The sequence below is a fragment of the Antennarius striatus genome, chromosome 20 (genome assembly GCF_040054535.1).
Source record: "Antennarius striatus isolate MH-2024 chromosome 20, ASM4005453v1, whole genome shotgun sequence".
NCBI classification, from domain to species: domain Eukaryota; kingdom Metazoa; phylum Chordata; class Actinopteri; order Lophiiformes; family Antennariidae; genus Antennarius; species Antennarius striatus.
In genome coordinates, this window is record NC_090795.1 from 10,967,191 (window position 1) to 10,987,847 (window position 20,657).

General features: G+C 38.9%; 1 protein-coding gene across 1 annotated transcript in view; it reads left to right on the plus strand.

Annotated features, from left to right (window-relative positions):
- Positions 1 to 20,657, plus strand: part of ofcc1 (orofacial cleft 1 candidate 1) — a 73,725-nt gene that overhangs the window by 44,061 nt on the left and 9,007 nt on the right. Inside the window, 3 exon segments of the mRNA XM_068304590.1 lie at positions 1,518 to 1,770; positions 2,231 to 2,394; positions 5,567 to 5,726. Coding sequence (XP_068160691.1) covers positions 1,518 to 1,770; positions 2,231 to 2,394; positions 5,567 to 5,726 — 577 coding nt within the window.

The window sequence follows — 20,657 nt, forward strand, 5'->3', positions numbered from 1 at the left end:
TTCTCTCTCCGTGCAATGGTCAGAGCGTGTGGTGCCCAGCGAGAGAGAGACTGACTGAGAGAGGGTGGGGGCAGTGTGACAGTCAGAGTGGTGTGTTGACAGGCACCCCTCCCTCTCTGGCTTAGTCTGTGTTTGGCTCCTCCATCCACCCTCAGACTGAAAGTGTTCCTATGAGCTGTGCCACATCAGTCACCTAAGGGTCCTCCTTTCAATACTTTTGAATTTTTCTTCTTTTTTTAATAAAAAGAAAAGAGTAAAGTTAGTAAAACAGATATACTCAACCAAAAGTAAGTGTTAAAGTTCTCATTATGCACAATTCCCTGCCACTGTCTGTATGTTATTATGGATTATATTATTGGATTGTTATTGCTGATGTATCAATGTGTAGGCAGCAATTTTGCTGGGTCAGGTAAGGCCATTATTAACTATATATTTTTTATTTTATAAGTGTAATTTATTACAAAGTTTTATAGTATTTAAAATCTTATCTGCAAAAAAAAGCCAGAACCTGTTACTGTCATGCAAACTGGGTACTATTACCCAGTACTGGGCTCTGGTCACTATTATAAAATAGTAGTGGAGTTAAAATATAAAGTGACAAGAATGAATATACTATTACCTCTAAGTTGTACATAAGTGCAGTGAATACAAACATTCTGAAATTATTGTTAAAGTTTTGACATTTTCAATACATATCCTACCAGAAGAAGTAAAGAATTTGATTTGATGTGGAATGACGCCACCAATCACACACCGCAATCAAAAGTATTAAACTGGAAAGTTTCATAGTATCATATCAAGATTCACTATAAATCAAATATTTCCCTGTCATTTGTGGAATGAGAGTTCACTTTGTAACTTATCAGAGAAACATAAAACAACATTAAACTCCTGTCTGTTCTTGTCAGTTATTGAGGCAATCTCCACTCTGAGAGGACTTTTACAGGATTGGGTTTGTGCTTTAGGAGATTTGCATCAGATAAAACACCAATGGACCTCCACTGTCAGATTAATGGACAGGATCTGAGGCTCTTGGAGCAAATCAGATGGAAATTAATGAGCAAAAACTGAACCTTTCCTCTCCTTCCACTCTCTGCCTCCTCCTGACTGATGGGAAGATTAAGAAACTCATGAGGCTTGTGGTAAATGGAGGAGTCTAACCTACAATAGGGGGCTACAAAAAGCTGTCTCAGGTTTCCATCTAATTCATATTAATGCAGGTAATAACAATGTTAGATCTATGGTATTTTCTCTTGCAAACAGAATTTTTCTCAGATATTATGAAACAAAGTTTAAAAAAAAAAAAAAAGTCATTTAGAGAAATGCATTAAAGCAGCAAATTATAGCATAATTTAACATAACACTAATTAAATATGATGGAATCAACCACAAACAATAGAAAATAGTGTGTGAATTGCTGGAACCAGCCCCTAAGCTGCAAAGCATCACAAACCCAAATTTACTACATGCATATTGACACATGCACACACTTCACACTCCGCTTCCTCTCCTGCCAGATTCCAGTTCCACGCACACACAGTGGACATCATCTACCAGAGCTCTTTGCTCCACACCCGGGAGGAGCTGGTGATGGTGGTGGTGGGTCCCCTGACCTTGAACGTAGTAATGTTCCTGCTGGTTCTGATCAGATGGGGCTGTCAACAAATATTTGGCTCACTCCCTTCCTTCACGTCAAAGTTTATCATGGCACAGGGAGTGTGGACAGTCCTCGACCCCCTGGCAGTCTTTGCAGTGGATGCCATCCTCGGGGTAAGTCACTTAAAAATAACTTGGACACTTGTGCACTTTAAATAGGAGTTCACTTTATCTTGGCAAAGTGACTTTAGATCACAAAAAGAGGGGGGTGAGAATGAAAATAAGCAAGGTTGGATGGGCGTCTTTTTTTGGCGATGTGTTGAATTTTGTCAGTTAAGAGTGAAAAGATGTGGACTGTTCACAGCCAAGACCCCTTCAGGGACTAATGTGGGAGACATTCACTGATTACATAGAACTGTAAATGTGACGTCACACAATTTATAAACAATTAAACATGAAAACATTAAACAATCAATCATATTTGGGATTTAAAATGTAAATTCTGACAAATCTTTGAAACAAAAAATACCTGCATGAATCTCTGATGACCAAGAGTTATTGCAATGTTCTGGTATTAAACATCTAACTTTTTCAGATTTGTCTTTTGTTCCTCTTCCGATCCCTGTTTCCACAGCGTCTCACTTACAGCTCAGACACTCCAGTGGGTGATGCAGCCAAACTTTACTGGCACTTCTATCGAGTTGACCAATCAGGCATTGCGGGAGTAATTGTCACTCTCTTCCTCTACTCGGTCCTTTTCCTGCTCTCCATCACCATCCTCTTCATTTACCTGCTAAGGTGAGACACATGTAAAGAAAACGAACTGACAAATCGCTATAATCATTGTGTCATTACTGAGGAAGGACTTGACAAACATTTCATAATAGCAGAAAAAAACCAACTTAATCTAAGTCCTACTATCAAGAAACAAGCCAGCGCACCTCATTTTCCATCAATGTAATTCGCTTTGGTTACTGTCCCAGTTTCTTTCTAACTCCATCAAGCACTTTGATCATTGAGCTCCATGTCTGACCTTCCTGCTGGCCCTTGGATTGATGCAGAGTTAAAATGTAATGAAATGAATCACAATGTAATATATATTTATGTCCATCAATCCAGTCACTTACTTGTCTAAAGCCACTTGTCCACAGGTACCTGGGTCACAGTTATATATTAAATATAGCAGGAAAAACATTTTCAATTATGATTTAGTAAAATATAATTATTTATTTTACTAAATCAGAATGGAAAATGACTCCAGTATTTTTTGATTGTTTGGAAGATTCAAAGCTTTTATACTTTAAACATGAGATGACTTTTGATGGACCATGAAAGTGAGAACCCTCCTTATCAATTCAGGTTGAATGCATTGCATTGTTGGTATCCCTGTATGTTTCATACACACTAAAATGCACAGCATATACATGGCGGCAAACACACATCTTCCATCCTAATGCACTGCGTTCACCTCATGTCTTACAGATTGAGGTCACCCATGCTAAGTCATTCTCTTGTAAGGTTTATATTATGATAAAACACCTCAGACTGTACTAACATTACTTTATATTATGCCTTCATATCTCCTATAATAAAGCTATTAGAGGCTTCCTCTTGGTGGGGATAAACAAGAAACAAAAAAAAAAAAACCCCACATGATTCTCTTTTCTACCCAATAAATGTTTTGTTCATCCCTAACGGATGAACAAAACATCTTTTTACTTTTAGACATTAAGACGTTGTTCCCACATTTGTTGCTTAGAAAACTGTCATTGCGCTTTTTAAATAATAGAATCACATCTATTTCTTTTTTAACTGCATGGAAGTAAAAAGAGTAGAATGGTGGGTGACAAATGACTCAATAATGTATCTTAGTATTCATCCAAGGTGTGTTCTCCCACCCTCATATATGACCAAATTCCATTAAAGGCTCAAAATGTAAGAAACCCCTTATTGAATTAATCAGTTTGAGATTGGCGGCCGAGGAGAGGGTGCCATCTAATTTCAGTAAACGGGACGCTTATCGGGCTCCAGCTAAATGGACAATATTAAAACAGCAGCCGGGAATAATGACTTCTGCCACTCAACCGCCGCATGGGTTTGTATTGAATGTAGGCCACGAGGCTGAAGCAAGGCTGATAATTTTATGGGTTACAGTTTCCTATTGGCTGCAAGGAAGAGGTCTGACACAGAGCGTGACCTATTTCTAAAAAAACGCCTCAGGCTATATGTATAGATAGAATGGACTGTTATCCTTTTTTAATTACATTTTAGACTGCCTTTATTCACAGACTGCAGAAATACACATCAGTGTTGGCTTTACATCTCCATCTTTTTTTTTTCCACTTCATAAACACCAAAAATAGTGATGTCATATTGATAGTGGTGAAGTCATATCCGAGTGATTGTGATGACCAAAACATTCACAGTTGTACACAATGTGTGAGTTTATAAAGATTTTTGTATGAACTTGTATCCAGTACATAAGTTTGTATGTACTGTATATGTTGAGTAGCAAATTGGCGATTCAGGGATGAGAGGAGGGAAATGAAACTCCATAACCAAATCCACCCTTCTCATAGAAGAAACACACTGACTGTCATATCTTGTAAAACCCATGCATGCTGCAATGATATTGGAAGTTAAATGAGTATAGAGTTATATTTATCATTTTCAGTTCTGTCAGTGATAAAATATATTATCATCTTTGCAATAACATTTCAATTTACTCTGATACCACAGAAAAATTATTTCCTTCCTATCCTTCTTCATCCACCATAGTCCCACTGTCATGAATATTCTGTTGAAATGTATTCCATAAGTTAAAATGTGTCCTCATGGTGACCCCTATACTGAAAGCGAATGATGAGAGGCCTATCATCCAGGTCATAACCCAGATATAAGAAGCACATACTTACATTCAGTGCACTTCCAACTCTAAGGAGACGAGCCAGTTTTAAAACACAAAGATACAAAGATGGTGAATTCCTCCACGATAGAGACCGCATAAATGAATGAGAAGCACAATTCAAGTGTAGGATGAAAATGAATGCAAGCTATTCCTGTGTCTGAGGTCAAGATTCTACAAACATCCCTCTCCCAGGAGGGATGGGGAATGATGCTGAGTTCAAAGCTCCTTACCAGCTTCTTGTATAAATCCCAGTCTCCTTGATGTTGGTTTTATTTGAGAGTTGATTACCCTCTGACAGAAGCGAATCTCTATGGAAGGGCAGAAGGTCTTCTGGTTTTGATGGTCAGCCAAAGCATTTCTTTACAGACATGGTTATTCTTTTTAGAGGTTGGCTGCATGCACCCTTTGCATGGCAAAAGAAAAACAACACTTTGGTGATACGAGCTCATCTGGAGGTATCAATCAATATGCGTACTGCTGTGCCGAACATTTTTTTGTGACTCAGGCTGGGCTCTCCAGACGCATCTGCAACCAGTGCATCCGTTGCAGCTGCCATCTTTGAAGCTCAAAAAACGCTGAAGAATATCCCAGAATTTGACTCCCACACATTAACAGAAGAACAACCACATAGACGCATGGCCAAACACAGACATAGCTACAGTCAGTTTGTGTTATCAATGTGCTTCCCACTCACAGGCCAATTTGTTTGATTCCTTTTGCTCTTTCATTTTGTTTGAATTGATCTATTATACCTACATTGCAAACATGCTCTGTGTAATCAATAGAAGAGTCATGTGTTCTTCCAACAAGCTGGGTTCATTTAGATTTGACCTGTTCTATAAAAGCATGTCAAGATGAAAGAAGAAGATTTGATGCTGTTTGGCATAGAGTTAGTCACATGGCAAGTTAAACACCATTATCACCTTTGGCACAAGGCAAATATGCACGATTCCTTTACTGTAGCCTTTGACCTTATGTGAGCTTACAAGACAAGACAGTGATTAAATGTGGCATCAATCCTGCTTCTCCACCTCACTTTTCCCCCTCATGCCACACCTTCAGATTTCACAACGGCGGTCGCATGATGGATGTGTTTCAGCGGCTCACAGCTAAGGAGGAGACTTACTTCCTGCCTCAAGACCTGGAGCTGTCCAATCAGGAATTGAGCTACCTTGTTAAGAAGGCGGAGCAATGGAGAGGCTTTAATGGAGAGAGGCGTAAGGTAAGATTCTCATTACACTTCATTACACTTGAGGGTCTTCTCCTCAATCTCTCAGAGATTTATTGGGCTAATAAATGTTTTCTTAACTAGAGAACGATCCAAAAGGTCACTGATGCTTATTTGTTAGATCAGACTTTGTATGGTAGAAGCTTTGATTGGTTGTAGGCTGCTTGAAGGTTGCTGCACTGAAGGGAAGATTATTGGAGGATAAGTTCACTGAAGGTAATATTTAATGACATCCATCATTTTATCCCACTGCTCATCAACAATATCTACAATTAAAAATATTATGACAAGATGATGCATACAGTATACTCACAGCGTTTGCCTTAGTTACATTTTGAAAAGAAATTCATCTCAGAGGTCTTTAGTTTCATTCTAATTAGTACAAGATAATTACCAAAACAGAAACTCAACTAGCGGGCTGCCTGATTAGTCTGTGGAAACCAATTTCCAAAGATATTTCATTTAAGAAAGACTGTTCTATCAACACATACTACGGTGTACATGCACAAATATATGCTACACTGGGCATTCTCTTAATGTGGACAACTTGGTGTCATGGGAAATGCAGAATTCCAGTTTGCATAAGTGCATGTCCCCATGAAATTACTGTTGCTGGGGAGAGGCTGTCTCATGTTTGACAACCGGGTGTGGGTCTACAGTGATGACATAGGAAAGGGAAGTGTATTAGCACCGAGCCTATACCCGATGTAAAATCTTTGCATAGTGATTGAAAATGTGACTTGTTGAGATAAGAAAAATGGAACACAGCGATCAAACTGCAGCCGCACTTAATTTATTCTCCAGGATTTTTTTAGTGGCACACATCGCTCGGTGTTCTCCATGTTCATTAACTCCCTTGCTCTTTGCTTGCATAAGTTTACGTGACTGTAAAGGAGTAAAATAGAACCAGGCGCTACAATAAATTCTCTTTTTTTCTGGTGAAACATAGACAGCCTGTTAGATTATCTTTCTTTCAGGAGGGGAAGACAGGCTTTGCACTTCCAAAGGAATGCATTGTTTGGGTCATAGTAGTTAATAGTGCTATGACAGTCAAAGTCAAAACATTAGAAAATCAACTTACAGTATCAAGCCTTACTTTGGAAAAATTCCACCACACTTTGATCTCCTTCCCACAGTTTGAATGGAGGCCTCTACATCTTTACTAAAGGGATTCTAGACTAACATTACAGAAATGTTTCAAGTTGAGATTGATAGCATTTTAACACACATACAACACACATCATCCAGAAGTGTCCAACAAGTTATTGTTGAATATAGTCAATCATCCATGTTGCTAGTTATTTAGCACAATGTGCCATTGTAACAGTATTGATCATGATGCATTTTACAGGTGTTACCCATTGGTGACCTCCCTTCCTGACCTCTGGATTGAGAAACTAATCACAATTGACTTCATGAAAAAGACAGCGTTATTATAACATTGATGGAACTTTTTAAAAATAATAAGGAACTCACAAAACAACCTTTATTTTCTGTGTAACTTACTTCATGAAGTGTTAAACTGCAGGTTTTGGCCAAGTTCCTGTTTGTTACTCTTGTCTCCTAAGCACTAATGAACAACAAACCTCGGCTCTGAGACGTGACTACGCTGCTGTTAATGGAATGGTGATGGACCTGTTTATTGGGAGAAAATTGAAGTTCTCAATGTTTGGAAAGAAATTGCACCCCCAAAGTTTGTGATTAAGAAAATGCTTCATTTAACTGCTGATGGCCTCTTGCACTGGTGGATCTGTTAAATCATCCTTGCATTACTGCATCTTCCTCCAAAGCAACAATTACAGTATAATTCATATGGTTCCTAATTTGGCATTATTAAACTAATAAAAAGCTAATACATGAACACATTCTCATGTTAACGATGAAAATTTAGGGTTATTGCATTTTATAATTTTTACATTTTTCAAGCTGGGCATTTTTCATCAAAATAAGATGAAGTTCTTGCCATTATTTCATAATTACTGTAACAACTTCTATGAAAAGGGTCACTTTCCAAACTCAGCAAAGACATATCCCTATTAGACTAATTTGCCTACATGCAAATTTTTGTCATTTTTCCCTCATTAACTATTTATCACCGACAGGAAAAAAAAAATATTCATGAAGGCAAGCAAAGGAGCAGCCCGACAGAGCTGAAACTAATATTTTGCAACTCTAATGATTTTTTGCATCCTTAATTAGATAGAATAAGGTTGATATGATTAGGTCAGGATGTAGTGTTTTTCATTAAAAATACATTTCAGAAACTGTATTCCACATGTGCACTGGCAATTAAATAATGAATCTGACGCGTTCCTTATTACGGACCCAATTAATATCAGAGGCAAAGGCGTAATTTTAATAACAGTGGGCCACAAGGCCTTCATTAGCTGAGTGAGAGAGAGGAGGGATGAGGTGAAGGAAAACAAGGCACTCACAGGATCGGCGGTCTGTTATTGAGCCAATTTTAGAAAGTTATTGAACGGTACACTTTGATAAGGAGAAAGTATGACATTTTCAACAAATCAGATCTGGTAGAAACAGGAACTATTATTTGCTTTAGCTTAATTTGATACAAGTTGTATGTCAGGTGCCAGACAGGGCAAGAGAAAATAGAAAATCATTTAAGGAATCAAAAGTAAGACTCGTTCAAGGTTATTCTTTCTTTTTTTTTTATAGCATTTGACAGCAATTTTAATACTTCCTTCGTAGCACCAATAGCAGTGTTTAAACTGCACTGGAACTGTTTTTAAGAGAAGTTAAAATCTGTCAGACAGTTTGCACTTAACCTGAAGCACCACATTGTTTGTTGTGGAAAACTTATGGTTGGAAACTATTTGGGAAAAATAAAGCTTTCATTGAAAGCTGTTTGGATGAACCATTTCTCAATTATTTCTTACTTTAAACAATCAATCAAATCAAAATATCACACACAGTGTGGTTGGACATGGAAACACAGGGTAAAGTACTTTTTTGCAGAAATCAAAATTATGAAGAAACACTGTTCTTGTTTAACTAATGCTGTTGAAGATTCTCTGTCAAACTCTTTAGGAGCTGCTGCTGTTGCTCAGATGAACAGTTGATCACGGTCACAACTAAACCAGACTTTTATCTTTCAATAGCTACAGGATGCTGTGAGGTCCAAACCACTAAGTGATTAACTTGAAGCCTGGCAGATTCTATTCTGATCTCCAGATCTGTTTTATAACCAGACAGTATATTCACTTCAATTCAATATTAATAAAAAACATTGAATAGATTTGAATTCAATATATCAGCTTACTGTACATGATTCCCCAGTAACAGAGAAATGTCATGTGAAGAGCACAGCATGGCACTTGATTACATGTGTGTGTCTATATATATATATATATATATATATATATATATATATATATATATATATATATATATATATATATATATATATATATATATATATATATATATATATATATATATATATATATATATATATATATATATATATATATATATATATATATATATATATATATATATATATATATGGGGAATGCAAAAACAGTAAAGCAAGCAAAGCAAAATAAAGTATCATTGCAGTCAATTAGGTAAAGCTGTTTTTCTGGTTGTGCTATGCTGTAACGTAGCACTCAGTAGAATCTGTCTAACTCTGTATCTGCCTCCAGCACTAAAACAATAAAAGAAGAATCCACATTCAATAACCAACCTGCAAATGGCCTATTATTATCAAACTTGTAATTTTCACAAGGTAGTCATAAAACATAATCTAATTTTTACTTTCTCGCCAATTAACTTTATATTATAGATTTCTCCATGCCATATGATCATTTGAGTTGCTCCAAGGTTTAAATATCACTCTCAGGTTATATGTCATCAGTAGACCTGACTGGCTGAGCAACAGGGGTGAATGAGTCAGGGGCCTATCAACATGTGTGCTCTTTAATTTGATCACAGGAAGGAAGGAAAAGAATGTGTCAATAGATCATTTGCCCTGGGTGTTGTGGGTAACTACTGAGAGAGGGGCATTACCTCACCCACTAATTATGTAATTTTTCATTAATAAAATTCTTTAGTCACACTTCTTGTACCACGTTACTACTATTTACCACATCTGGCAGACCTCACACCTTTTACATCTGCAGCCTCAAAAAGAGGGGAAATTGTTTGGAGATCATGTTTGTGGTCATTTTCCACTACCTGTAATTTGTGTGATATTTTTTTGCCCCTCCAAGCTTTGTTTGATTGAGCTATCAGTTTGCTTATAAATGTGCAGTAATACCTTGACACATGAGCGACTCGACATACAAGTTTTTTGAGATCAGTCTGTATTTTTGTCCTGCATACGAGCCGTGCTTCGGCACACCACCACAGATGAATGCATCAGATAAAACTGCATCTCGTTCTTTCCCACGTGTTGTCCACGGAGTAAAGATTAAGCTCTTTTCTGTTTATGACGTTTGTGTTTATTTTCATAATTTATCATTGTTCATGTAGCTTATGCAGGAAGAACATGCATGTCTATTGGTTGATAAAAAAATATGATAATTTCATAATTTAGGAGGTTTGGGGCATTTTTACAAGTCTGGAATGGATTAAAATTATTTTTTATTTTAAATTTGTTTGAGTTATGAATAGTTTGATTTACAAGCTCAGCCATGCAAAGACTTAAAATCATTTTAGTCTGTAAAAACTGGGCATAGTGAAAGCTGCAACAGTTCATGGATTTGATTCAGTGTCAAAAACAGGCAGCAAAGTGAACTCTAGAGATTTGCTTGGAGGAACTGCCTGTTTTTAAGATGCTTTAGCGTAGATGCTAAAATCTACAGAATAAGGAAATCAAAAGTTGCAAGATTTTGATAGAAAACTGTAGTTATTACTGCAAGTTAATCAGTGAGATGCAAATGTGTACAAAATGACACAAACAATGAAAAATACGAACTTTCTTAGTGCTTTCAGTACTCCACTGCCCTGAGCTACTGACTGTGCAAACATGCTACACATCATACTAGCGCTTCAGTAATGAGCCCCATTAATTATGTAAAGGCAGCGATGCAGATGGACCCAATTAATTGTCTCCCGTCACCTCCTTGATTACTGTACCTGGAAGGGAGGTGTTAATTTCTGTAATACTTAAGCAGGTACGAAAACTGTTTTGTCAGAGCCACCACTATGACAATGATAAAGTGGAGCTCTGGTTTACAAGCTGCAAAGCTCTTCTCTTGTTAATTCACCAAAAGGAACGTTCTAGGTGATGGTGGTGACATTGTGATAATTGAAGGGAGGAGGGAGAGATTAAAAGAAGTGTGGAAGGTGGGAGGGAGGAGAGAGAGCATTTGTGTGGTGGCCCTGGAGATGTTTTCGCAACCTGATTGCATCAACATTTGCGTACCTTTGTGCCGTTTGTCTCCGTATGTCTAGGTAATGGGTTACCAGCGGGTGAGTTTGGGAACACCCAAGGTGCTTTGCAACAGCAGTATGGTTGGTAGGGAGCAAGCCTGTTGAGAGTCAAACAGCACAGACTGGAGTGCTAATGATAAGTCTTACAGGCTGGCTGTTAATCATATAAAATGTGTTTGCCATCTTTACCTACAGCAGTTATACGATGATAACACCTGACCAGGGCCATGTTTGTTATGCAATTTACCTTGCCACAAATAATAGATGCCAGAAAAACTGAAATCTTATTAAAAAAGTTAGTTCCAAAATAATAATTATTTTTCTCATCTAATGTAACCAAATGAAAGATAATAAAGCCATAATATAATGTGGCTGCAGCAGTTCATCAGGTTCATTCACAAATCTACGGCCTGCAAATAAAACAGTGAAGTGAGTTAATGACTGCCTGAGATTCAAATCTATACTTGAGTAAAGGAAGTAAGACCTTTGGTGAACAGACAGAGCAATAGGCCGTGAAAGGATACACAGGAACCGCTGTCACAAAACAATAGAACGCTCAGCTCCTGAACAGGAACCCATAACAGCAGCACAGGAACCCTAGGAGAGGAAAAGAGGAACTGAGTGCTTCAGTAGCACAGGAAGGGTCATGTAAAGTCAGAGGGCAAGCATTGGTCTCTGTGTGTGTGTGTGTGTGTGTGTGTGTGTGTGTGTGTGTGTGTGTGTGTGTGTGTGTGTGTGTGTGTGTGTGTGTGTGTGTGTGTGTGTGCATAAGCATAGGATCATTGGAGTCCTCCCAAGACCCCAATAACCTCTACCAAAGCGCATTGTGATGACTGTGATGATTGTGCATGCATGTGTATATGGGTGTGCATTCATTAGCTTAGCCTGCGTGCAGCTCCTACACTATGTCTGTGCATGTACTCATTCCATAATGCACATATGTAATTGTGAGTACATGCACGCTAAGCTTTCTGCATGCTTGCATGTGTATGTCACATTAGAGTGGCTTCTTCAATTACAGCGGATGGCTGTTTTTCTTTTCTTTTTTCTTTTTTTGTGGACAGTGCTGAGGGCCCTGATAGCCCCAGGCGATGGCAAGCAGGCAGGCAAGGACAGGAGCGACGTAGCAGCAAGCACGACTTCCCCAGTCAGAGCATTAGGGAGCTCAATATGAGATATGACTGCAAAGGCTACATGCCAGTGTTCCTGAAAAGGTCATGGACTTTGCTGGGCAGTAATGTGTGAAAGCGGCACGCAGTGGTAAAAAAAAAAAGAAAAGAAAAGAAGACAGAATAGCAGATAAAAATCAAAACAGGTACACTCACCTCTTTCTCCATTCACACTTTAGAATTGCTTTTAAAATTTTTGAAGAAAAACAGACGGATGCTTTTGTAGCACTAGAAGTAATATATTATAAATATTGTCTCTGAGGAGACACAAAAAAAACTTTGCTTATGTATTAATCCTGGTTCCAAAATAGCAGACAGAGAGAGACAGTCTGGCAATAATCACCAGTGTTCTTTCTCACCGTAATGGGTTGAACCTCTTGCAGCCACACACTTTACATTTATATAATGCATCCTGAGCCACTGGAGTACATGAGCATCCACTTTTCTTGTCAAGAGCAACTTCCCACAAAACAGTCCTTTTGAACACTATTTGAGGATCACATTTACCATGATGCTACATCTACCTTAAATGAGCTCTAGGAGGTGAGCTGTTCTCCATTAGTCTGTCACTTGCATTCAGTCAATCAGCGTTGTTCTGCACAGCCCTCTTTCCAATGTAGAGTCCTGGCCCTTCTAGACTTTGGCAAACCTTTGTAGTACCTGGCACAACTTTTTTAAAGCAAATCAAGCAGGTTCTTGAATGTCATGTGAAATATTACAGATTTATGATTGGTCGATGTCACACATACATAGTGTTATGACTAGCACAAATCAATCACTGCCACAGGCCACAGAGAATCTTTAGCGATCTTTGACTTAAGCGGCTTGAGCCTTTTTTTAATTGCATCTGCTATATTGAGGAGGTGCAGACATTTCTGTCTGAAACAACTGATTAGAGGATCGCGAAAGGTGAATGAGACAAGATGTTTGTCTTATTAAGACATGTTGATCCCATCCTCCATGAGGAGCTACTATTTTACAATGCAAGACAACTGAGAGAAAAAACACAGGTTGTAGCGAATCCAGAACTGAAGTGTGCCTTTAGTGACACCTTTCTGACAACACCTCCTGATCATACACACAAACCATACCCAGGCCCCAATGTTGTTTTCATGTGGTCATGTAAAGACATAGACACAGTAACACCTTTTAGCAGCATATCCTGATTTTTTTCCCCCATTATTTAAACACAGATTGTCAAATGGGCTACAAAGGGAAAAGTATTGTTTACATCCTAATTTAATATTGCCAGTTCTATACTGGCAATTTCTTTGAATCATATGTTTGAAAATGGATTCTGTCATCTTGTATTTTGAAGAGAGAAGATGAACATGCTTGGAGTTTGTGGCAGATTTCTGTTTTACAAACATACGACTATAAAATTTCATCCTATTCCTAAACAAGTCCACTGTTCCAATGGTAGAGAGAGAGAGAGAGACGAAGAGAGAGAGAATGGAGAAAACATTCCAGTATGAACTCATCGTTGTGAACAGTTTAATTACAGGCAGTGTCAGCCCCATTGCTTAATTCGTCCCTTACAATTAATTCAGGGAGAGGATGTCATTATCTACCAAAGCCTAGGCTGGCTCTTTTGTCAGAGGTAAAGAGGGAAGAAATGAGAGCAACAAAAAGGCCTAAAGAAGGAGGTGTCTTTAGTTAGCTCCTGGTCATATGGTCGGCCCGCTACACAAAGGAATTAGACCAAGATTTCAAAAGACTGCTTTCTTCAGATTGCTTCTGACATATGCCTCCTGTGATTTTATCAGCATAGAAGATATTCTATTCCTTTATATTCATAATAAGAAGCTTCACCAGTCAGCTGTCCAAACATGTCCAGCTGGAAGAAGTTAGACGGATGTTAGGTTTTGAGTAGTTTAAGATGCTTTTCCATCATATCCCCTTCTCCTCTTCACTTTTCCTTCTTCAGCCTCGATCAGGACAAGACTGAGGGAGTCTGTTCCCTGGTCACTCCTTAATGTCAAACAGAATGCAATAAATTGGATCAGCAAAGAGTGAGAAATGATTCAAATGCAAACAGAAGAAAAATTAAAAGGAAGGTTTTCATACCCATATAAGCAAACATAATTTGCATACACATAGGAATAAATTGCTCTATACTGCTGACTCAGACACACATACAAAGATTCATATTCAGCCTCTGACTCTACAGAGATTTTACAGCTTGAACTTGACAGATCAGATTCTTTGTGACCGTCCATCGTTAGTCACTTCTTTTTCCCTTTCTCCCTGCCTTTCCTTTAAAGAGTTTGACCTTGGCCACATCCTGCGGCCCGGAGGGGTTGAGGAAAGTCTGGTGATTGTGACAGGTGTCGTGTCTTAACGGCCCCACATGACATCCTGAGGAGAGATAGACATTTGGAGGTTTTTTCATACTGGATTCACTCATAACCTTTAAGAGACAGTGCATGTATGCCGTGTGTGTGTGTGTGTGTGTACGCGCGCGTGCGTGTGCATGTGCATGTGCGTGTGTGTGTGTGTTGCCACTATCTCTCAACTCTCCTTTTGGTTATTGGCGGGGATACTTATCACCTTCAGCCTCTAAGGTCTGATTATGTTGAAGCCCCTCCAAAGTCAAATTTTGGAAATGAAAAGCAAAACCCAAATTCAGTCTGCAGCATCTTAATACAAAAACGAGGGCTCCTGACATTTTGGAAAATTAACACAATATCTCGAAAATATTCTATATATACAGGTAATGGTTTTGCAGGTTTGAAATAACTATTTAGCAAATGTCATTAATTTATTGTGTTCAGCTTTTACACTTAGCTTTGTATATGACAATTTGGGTTGAAAATGATGATAAATATGGTCAAAATGTTATCATTAGTAAATTTTCAATATATCTTTACCATATTCCGGTCTTCATTTGTTAAAAGAAGTTGTATGTATATACTGTATATCGCATGCTTTTCAGAGCCAACCAAGAAACGTTAAAGGACTCTTGTCCAAAATGAGTCAGAAATTGTGAAGAAGTAAAAGATGGGCTAGTCTGAGTTGTTTACTGTAAGATGTGAATAGCCGTATTTTTTTCTGTTAAGGAGATTAGTAATGGCGAATTATGCATATCTTATTTTCTGGATTATCTCAGGCACTCAGAGATACCATCTCACCGGATAATCTCTTTTAAAGTGTTTATTCTGACTGAAAATATAGTTATTGTTGCTTGTTTATCTTTACTCGAAGTCCAATTTGTTTTGTGCTACTTTTGGTGGGGGTGTGTTATTGCACTTTAACTATGATGACTGAGGTTGAAATATTTAGAGAAATTATCTCTGCTTCATACGCATAGTAATGAGATACCGTACCGTTTTAAGGTACCGTAGTGCACCAAGTATTTTGTCACTCTTTGTGTGCATGTAAATGTATGTGTGAGTCCCTACATGCAAATATGAATGGGTAGCCTGTCTTAACCAGTGGTGCGTTTAACTAGACACAGACTTTGCTTCAGCCAAATCAGGCCCAATGCAGACGGTGTGCATCCATGCCATTTTCAAGCTCCTCCAATTATATCAGCCGACTGTTCACATATTGGCCAAATTTACAATAATAGCATATCTATGTCCATTCTAATGGCTGACATTGCTTGGCTTATCCATGCATGTATGTCAGTGGTCTTTTATGCTTCATGGTTTGGTCTGTTTCCAGCCATGTGCAATGTGGTGTATCCAGTCTTGGCCTTGCATGCGTTTCGTGAAGCCAGAATGTGCTGATGTGTATGCATTAATATCTCTGAAGGAGCATGTGAACTTGGCTAGTGCAGCCCCTGACACTGAGTCTTGTGCATCTGTACTGCAGTTGCATTTGCGCTTATTATTTCAAATTGGTGTGCAAGTGTGAGAATCCAGTGCATGTGATTCATGTGCTCCTGTTAGCACGTGTTTGTGTTGCTACGCACAGTAGCACAGTAGCAACAGACAGGGTGTTGATGGTGGTCGAGTGGACGGATTGACCCTCTATAGCTCGGGAGTTAGCACACAGTACGCGTTTCTCCTCTTCCTCCTCCTACCCTCAATCCTCCCCCTCCACCCTCCCCCAACTCCCGGCTGCCTAGCCCCAAGTGCCCGCAGGCTCTGGAGATGCACACATGCCTTCCCTGAATGTGTGAAGCTTTGTGTGTTTGTGAGCATGCTTGTAAGTTTGTATGTTTGCATGGAGCAAAGTGTGTGTGACTGAGGATTTTTGGACAAAAGACAAAAAAAGCACATGCACCCATCTCTTCTCTTGGCAGTCATCACTGATGCTCTACTCTACTCTATCTGAACTGTTGTGTCTACACCATCGTCATGTTACCATTTTGTCTTGGTTTAACATTTAAATGTTTTTAATCTCAAAAGGTGACACTCAATAGCATCACAGTAACAAAGCTAATACCAAAGTTAATGTTTATGCATCTGATATTAGACACAGGGGCTTTCCTGCAGTGGCTGATGACGTCATTTAAACAACTATGTGATTTCTGGCAAGAAAACATACAGCAGATGAAATATCTTTTATATTCTGTGTAGTTAAACATCTTAACAGTTTTGTACAGGGTTTGGGTTTAGGGTTGTGTGATGGATCTGGTTGTAGACATCTTTGAATGATAATTTAGAACAGGAAATTGTAGATATTATAATGACTAATGTCTGTATTCTGTTTAAATACAATTGAAACACCTCATTTATTTAAAGACGGACTCAGATTTGGTGCACTTTTTTCACATTCTTTGTCTTTGTACAGCTACTGTAAATATCCAGTCAAAGCCACAGCAGCAGGTTTACATCTCTGAGGCTGATTCCATGAGCCAGAACCAGAACCATGCACAGGTTCTTCCCAAAACAAATATCCTCAACATACCCTGCACCCCTACACTCACCCCACAGAGCTCCAACCTCTTTCCAAGTTTTAGTCCCAACCATAGTCCCAGACACAGCCGGGGCTTCCATGTGCGACTGACACATAAATAACCAAGCCTGTCCGCCACCCAGGCAAATTCAAATACACCTGTCAAAGTGATGAAGCACCCGCCCGCAGGGAAGCATTGTTTACATTTTCACTCCAGTCTTCACAAAAGTGAGATTCTAATTATTTTCGCACTGTAAATTAAAGCCAAGTGGGACAGAACTACAAACCAAAATGATCATAGCGATGGCGGCCCTTCTATGCATGAAGAGCATGATGATGTGGAACTAAGGTAGAGAAAGTGAGGGAGTTGACAGACAAAGGTCACCAGCTCTCGTCTTGAAGAGGGGAGAAAGTGACAGATGAGAAGAAAGGAGAAAATAAAAGGTATAACATTGTAAGGTCAGTTGCATTCATTCAAGAGATGTTCAACCAGTGGGACTGCATTATACTCTCCCAATACAAACAAAATAATGTGCTGAATGTACTGCATCATTTTTCATACCGAAGGACACCAAATGACATAGAGTGAGATGGACAGGAAGGGAAAATTTTAATTATTTAAGGAGAACATGCAAATAGAGGGTAAAATTAAATAGGCAGAGGGAGACCTGGGGAAGAGAGAGCATACAAATGGTAACAACGGCTATCTTGTTTGGATCAATCATTAAGGGATCGCAGGGACTGACAGACTCATTCGTGCCCCAGCCTGAGGCTCCTGCCCTGGACAATGGCCAGCTCGGCTCAGCCTGCCTGCCCACTGAGATGCTTCCTTCTTGCTCTGTTCTCTTCTGTCACACACAGATGCACACATATCAAATCATTTATGACACGAGAATGCAAACAACTTACGTGGTCATACTCAAAATACATTTATCAGCAGAGAAAATTTACTGGTGTTAGCCTGCGCATCCCCCTTTCCTGGCAGCATTTTAAAAATGATGCACTGAAGTCTGCATTATTTGACTATGGGTTCTTTCTAGGCCTGTCCTTGGGTTCCAGGTGACATTGTGTTTTGATTATCATTTGAAAAGTCCTCTGAGGGGTCATGGGTCATGTTTGGGAGGTGTTTTGGCTATCAACAGGGGCATTTTTTTTAATGTTAGTTGACGCTTTTAAGTGTTTATATCAAAAACTTGATGGAAATGTCAGGCATTGTTTTATGTAACAGTAAGGGACGTGTGAGATTAAAAACTATTTTATTTGTTCGAGAATATAGTTATCACTAGACCAGTCTCATTCTGTGGTGCGCTACTATTTAATTCCCAGAATTTTTTCTGATAGTCACAAGATCAAATACCAGTTTTATGGTAAATGTGGACCACTTCTTAAATATAACTCAAAAGAAAATATTTCTTTGAATGTAATACATATATTCTTGAATCTCCGAGGCAGTGATATTGCTGTTTGGCCTTGAAGTGACAAAACAGCAAGTAAATTCTAAATCCTTCTATTTCAAACGCTTGAATAAAATTGATTGACAGATCTGTCAAATGTTATTACAAATCACAGTAAATGTTTCAAAAGAAAAGGTGCATGCATTTAAGTTATTATTCTATATTCGTATGTGGTATGTTGTGACTTCGTAAGTGTGAAATTGTACCTTCTCCCACAAAGACAGACTATATTTGTGAAACATGGCGCCAAGTCTGCAACTGAGCCATCCACACTTCCTGTGCCCCTGTCCTTCCCTCCATTCCCTGTATGCATTTGTGGTAATGTCTACAAATCGTGAAATTTATGTCCCTGCTGGAAAACATGGTTTGCTGTTTATAGTCCTCCGCTAGAGAAATAAGGCCCGTCTCTCCTGATGCAAGTCAAGGGACTGATGTAGACTCTATCAGATTTCTAAATACAGACCCCAGCAATAAATCCTGGCTTGATTGGGTTTGAATTGGGTTAACTCACTTGAATGCTATCTGCTTAACCCACAGCTGGCCTGTCTGCTCCATGCAGGCATTGAACCTAAATCAGTCATTTAGGGCTATCAAATGGAACAATGGTGGAGTGGAGAGAGCACTCAAGCTAGGGCTATGAGCCAGGCTAGCACCATAACACAACACAACAGACCAGAACAGAGTAGCGTCGAGTAGACAGGTCTTCTAATGCTCTTTTCTTTTCGTGTCGCTGCATTGATACCTCCTGAGAACCATCCTGCGCTGCATGAAATGGCATCACCCAAACCGAACACACAAACACCTTTTCAAGCTTTTGTCTAGTCTTGTCAACTGGATTTCACATGCTGATTACCACAGGATGGTGTCATGGCTAGCATTAGAAAAATCTATTTTCACGCAAGCTGAAACCTAAACACATGCACACTACAAGGGGGAATTTAGGAAGGTGTGTTTAAGGAAAGTGACTTAGAGTACAGAAGCTGAATCCATGGTGCACTGCTGGATTTATAGAGTCCTAGATGGGTCTTTAACTAGTTCAGAGGTTGTACCCAGCAGACGATGTTTGGTTGTTCCCACTGTCACGGCATTAAATGACATTTGTTACCAAATGGATAAACTCAGAACTACACAGAAATAGATTTTCCTCACTCTCACACTTGTGTTTCCTCTAAAAAGCAGCAAATCAGCATACACACACTATCCAAACAGACTGATTACTGCCTAGCAGTGGTGCTGATTACTTAAGGAATTCAGGTAATCAGTTTCCCCCAGTGTAGGCTGAGGCCAGGCTAGAGGCAAGGCACAGTTGAGGCGATTTCACTAATGAGTGTCTTAATTAGCGTTGAAGAGATTCATCCCCACGTCCCCACCACCCGCTTATACACATACACACACACACATAGGCAAACACACTTTCTTTAAATGTTCGAAGCTAGTCTTTTTTTTTTTGCACATGTGACTCCTACATTTTGACAATGAGGTCCTTCTATTCGTGGGGTTGTCTGATTTGCCGTTTATGCAATGTCTCTCATTAAAATAGCAGTAATGGCTCCAAATGTTTTCATACTGAAGTGCCTCGAGTTGTGTTTGAATAACCATTTTTAAGTGTGGGGTGACATCGATACACTGCCAAATTAAAGCTCTCCTTCAGCTTGACCCTGCATCTCCTGGCCCGCTGAATGACTTGGCTTTTTTTCTTTTTCTGTATTTTTAGGCAAATCATAATTATAGAGCCAATTAAGGAGTCACCTTGAGTTTTACAAACTATGTGAAAAACTTTCTCTTTTTGGTGACTTGTATGCGTGTGTGTGTGTGTGTGTGTGTGTGTGTGTGTGTGTGTGTGTGTGTGTGTGTGTGTGTGTGTGTGTGTGTGTGTGTGTGTGTGTGTGTGTGTGTATTAAACCATGGCAATCTTGTTTTATTTTTGCTGTATTTGTTTTTGCAAAATCTCAATTCAGTTTGCCAGTTGTCTTTATGTTTTTTTAACTAATGTATTTGCTTTTGTTTTTATTGTAAATTCACATTTATTCATATGTGTTTATTTCCACTGAACATGATAA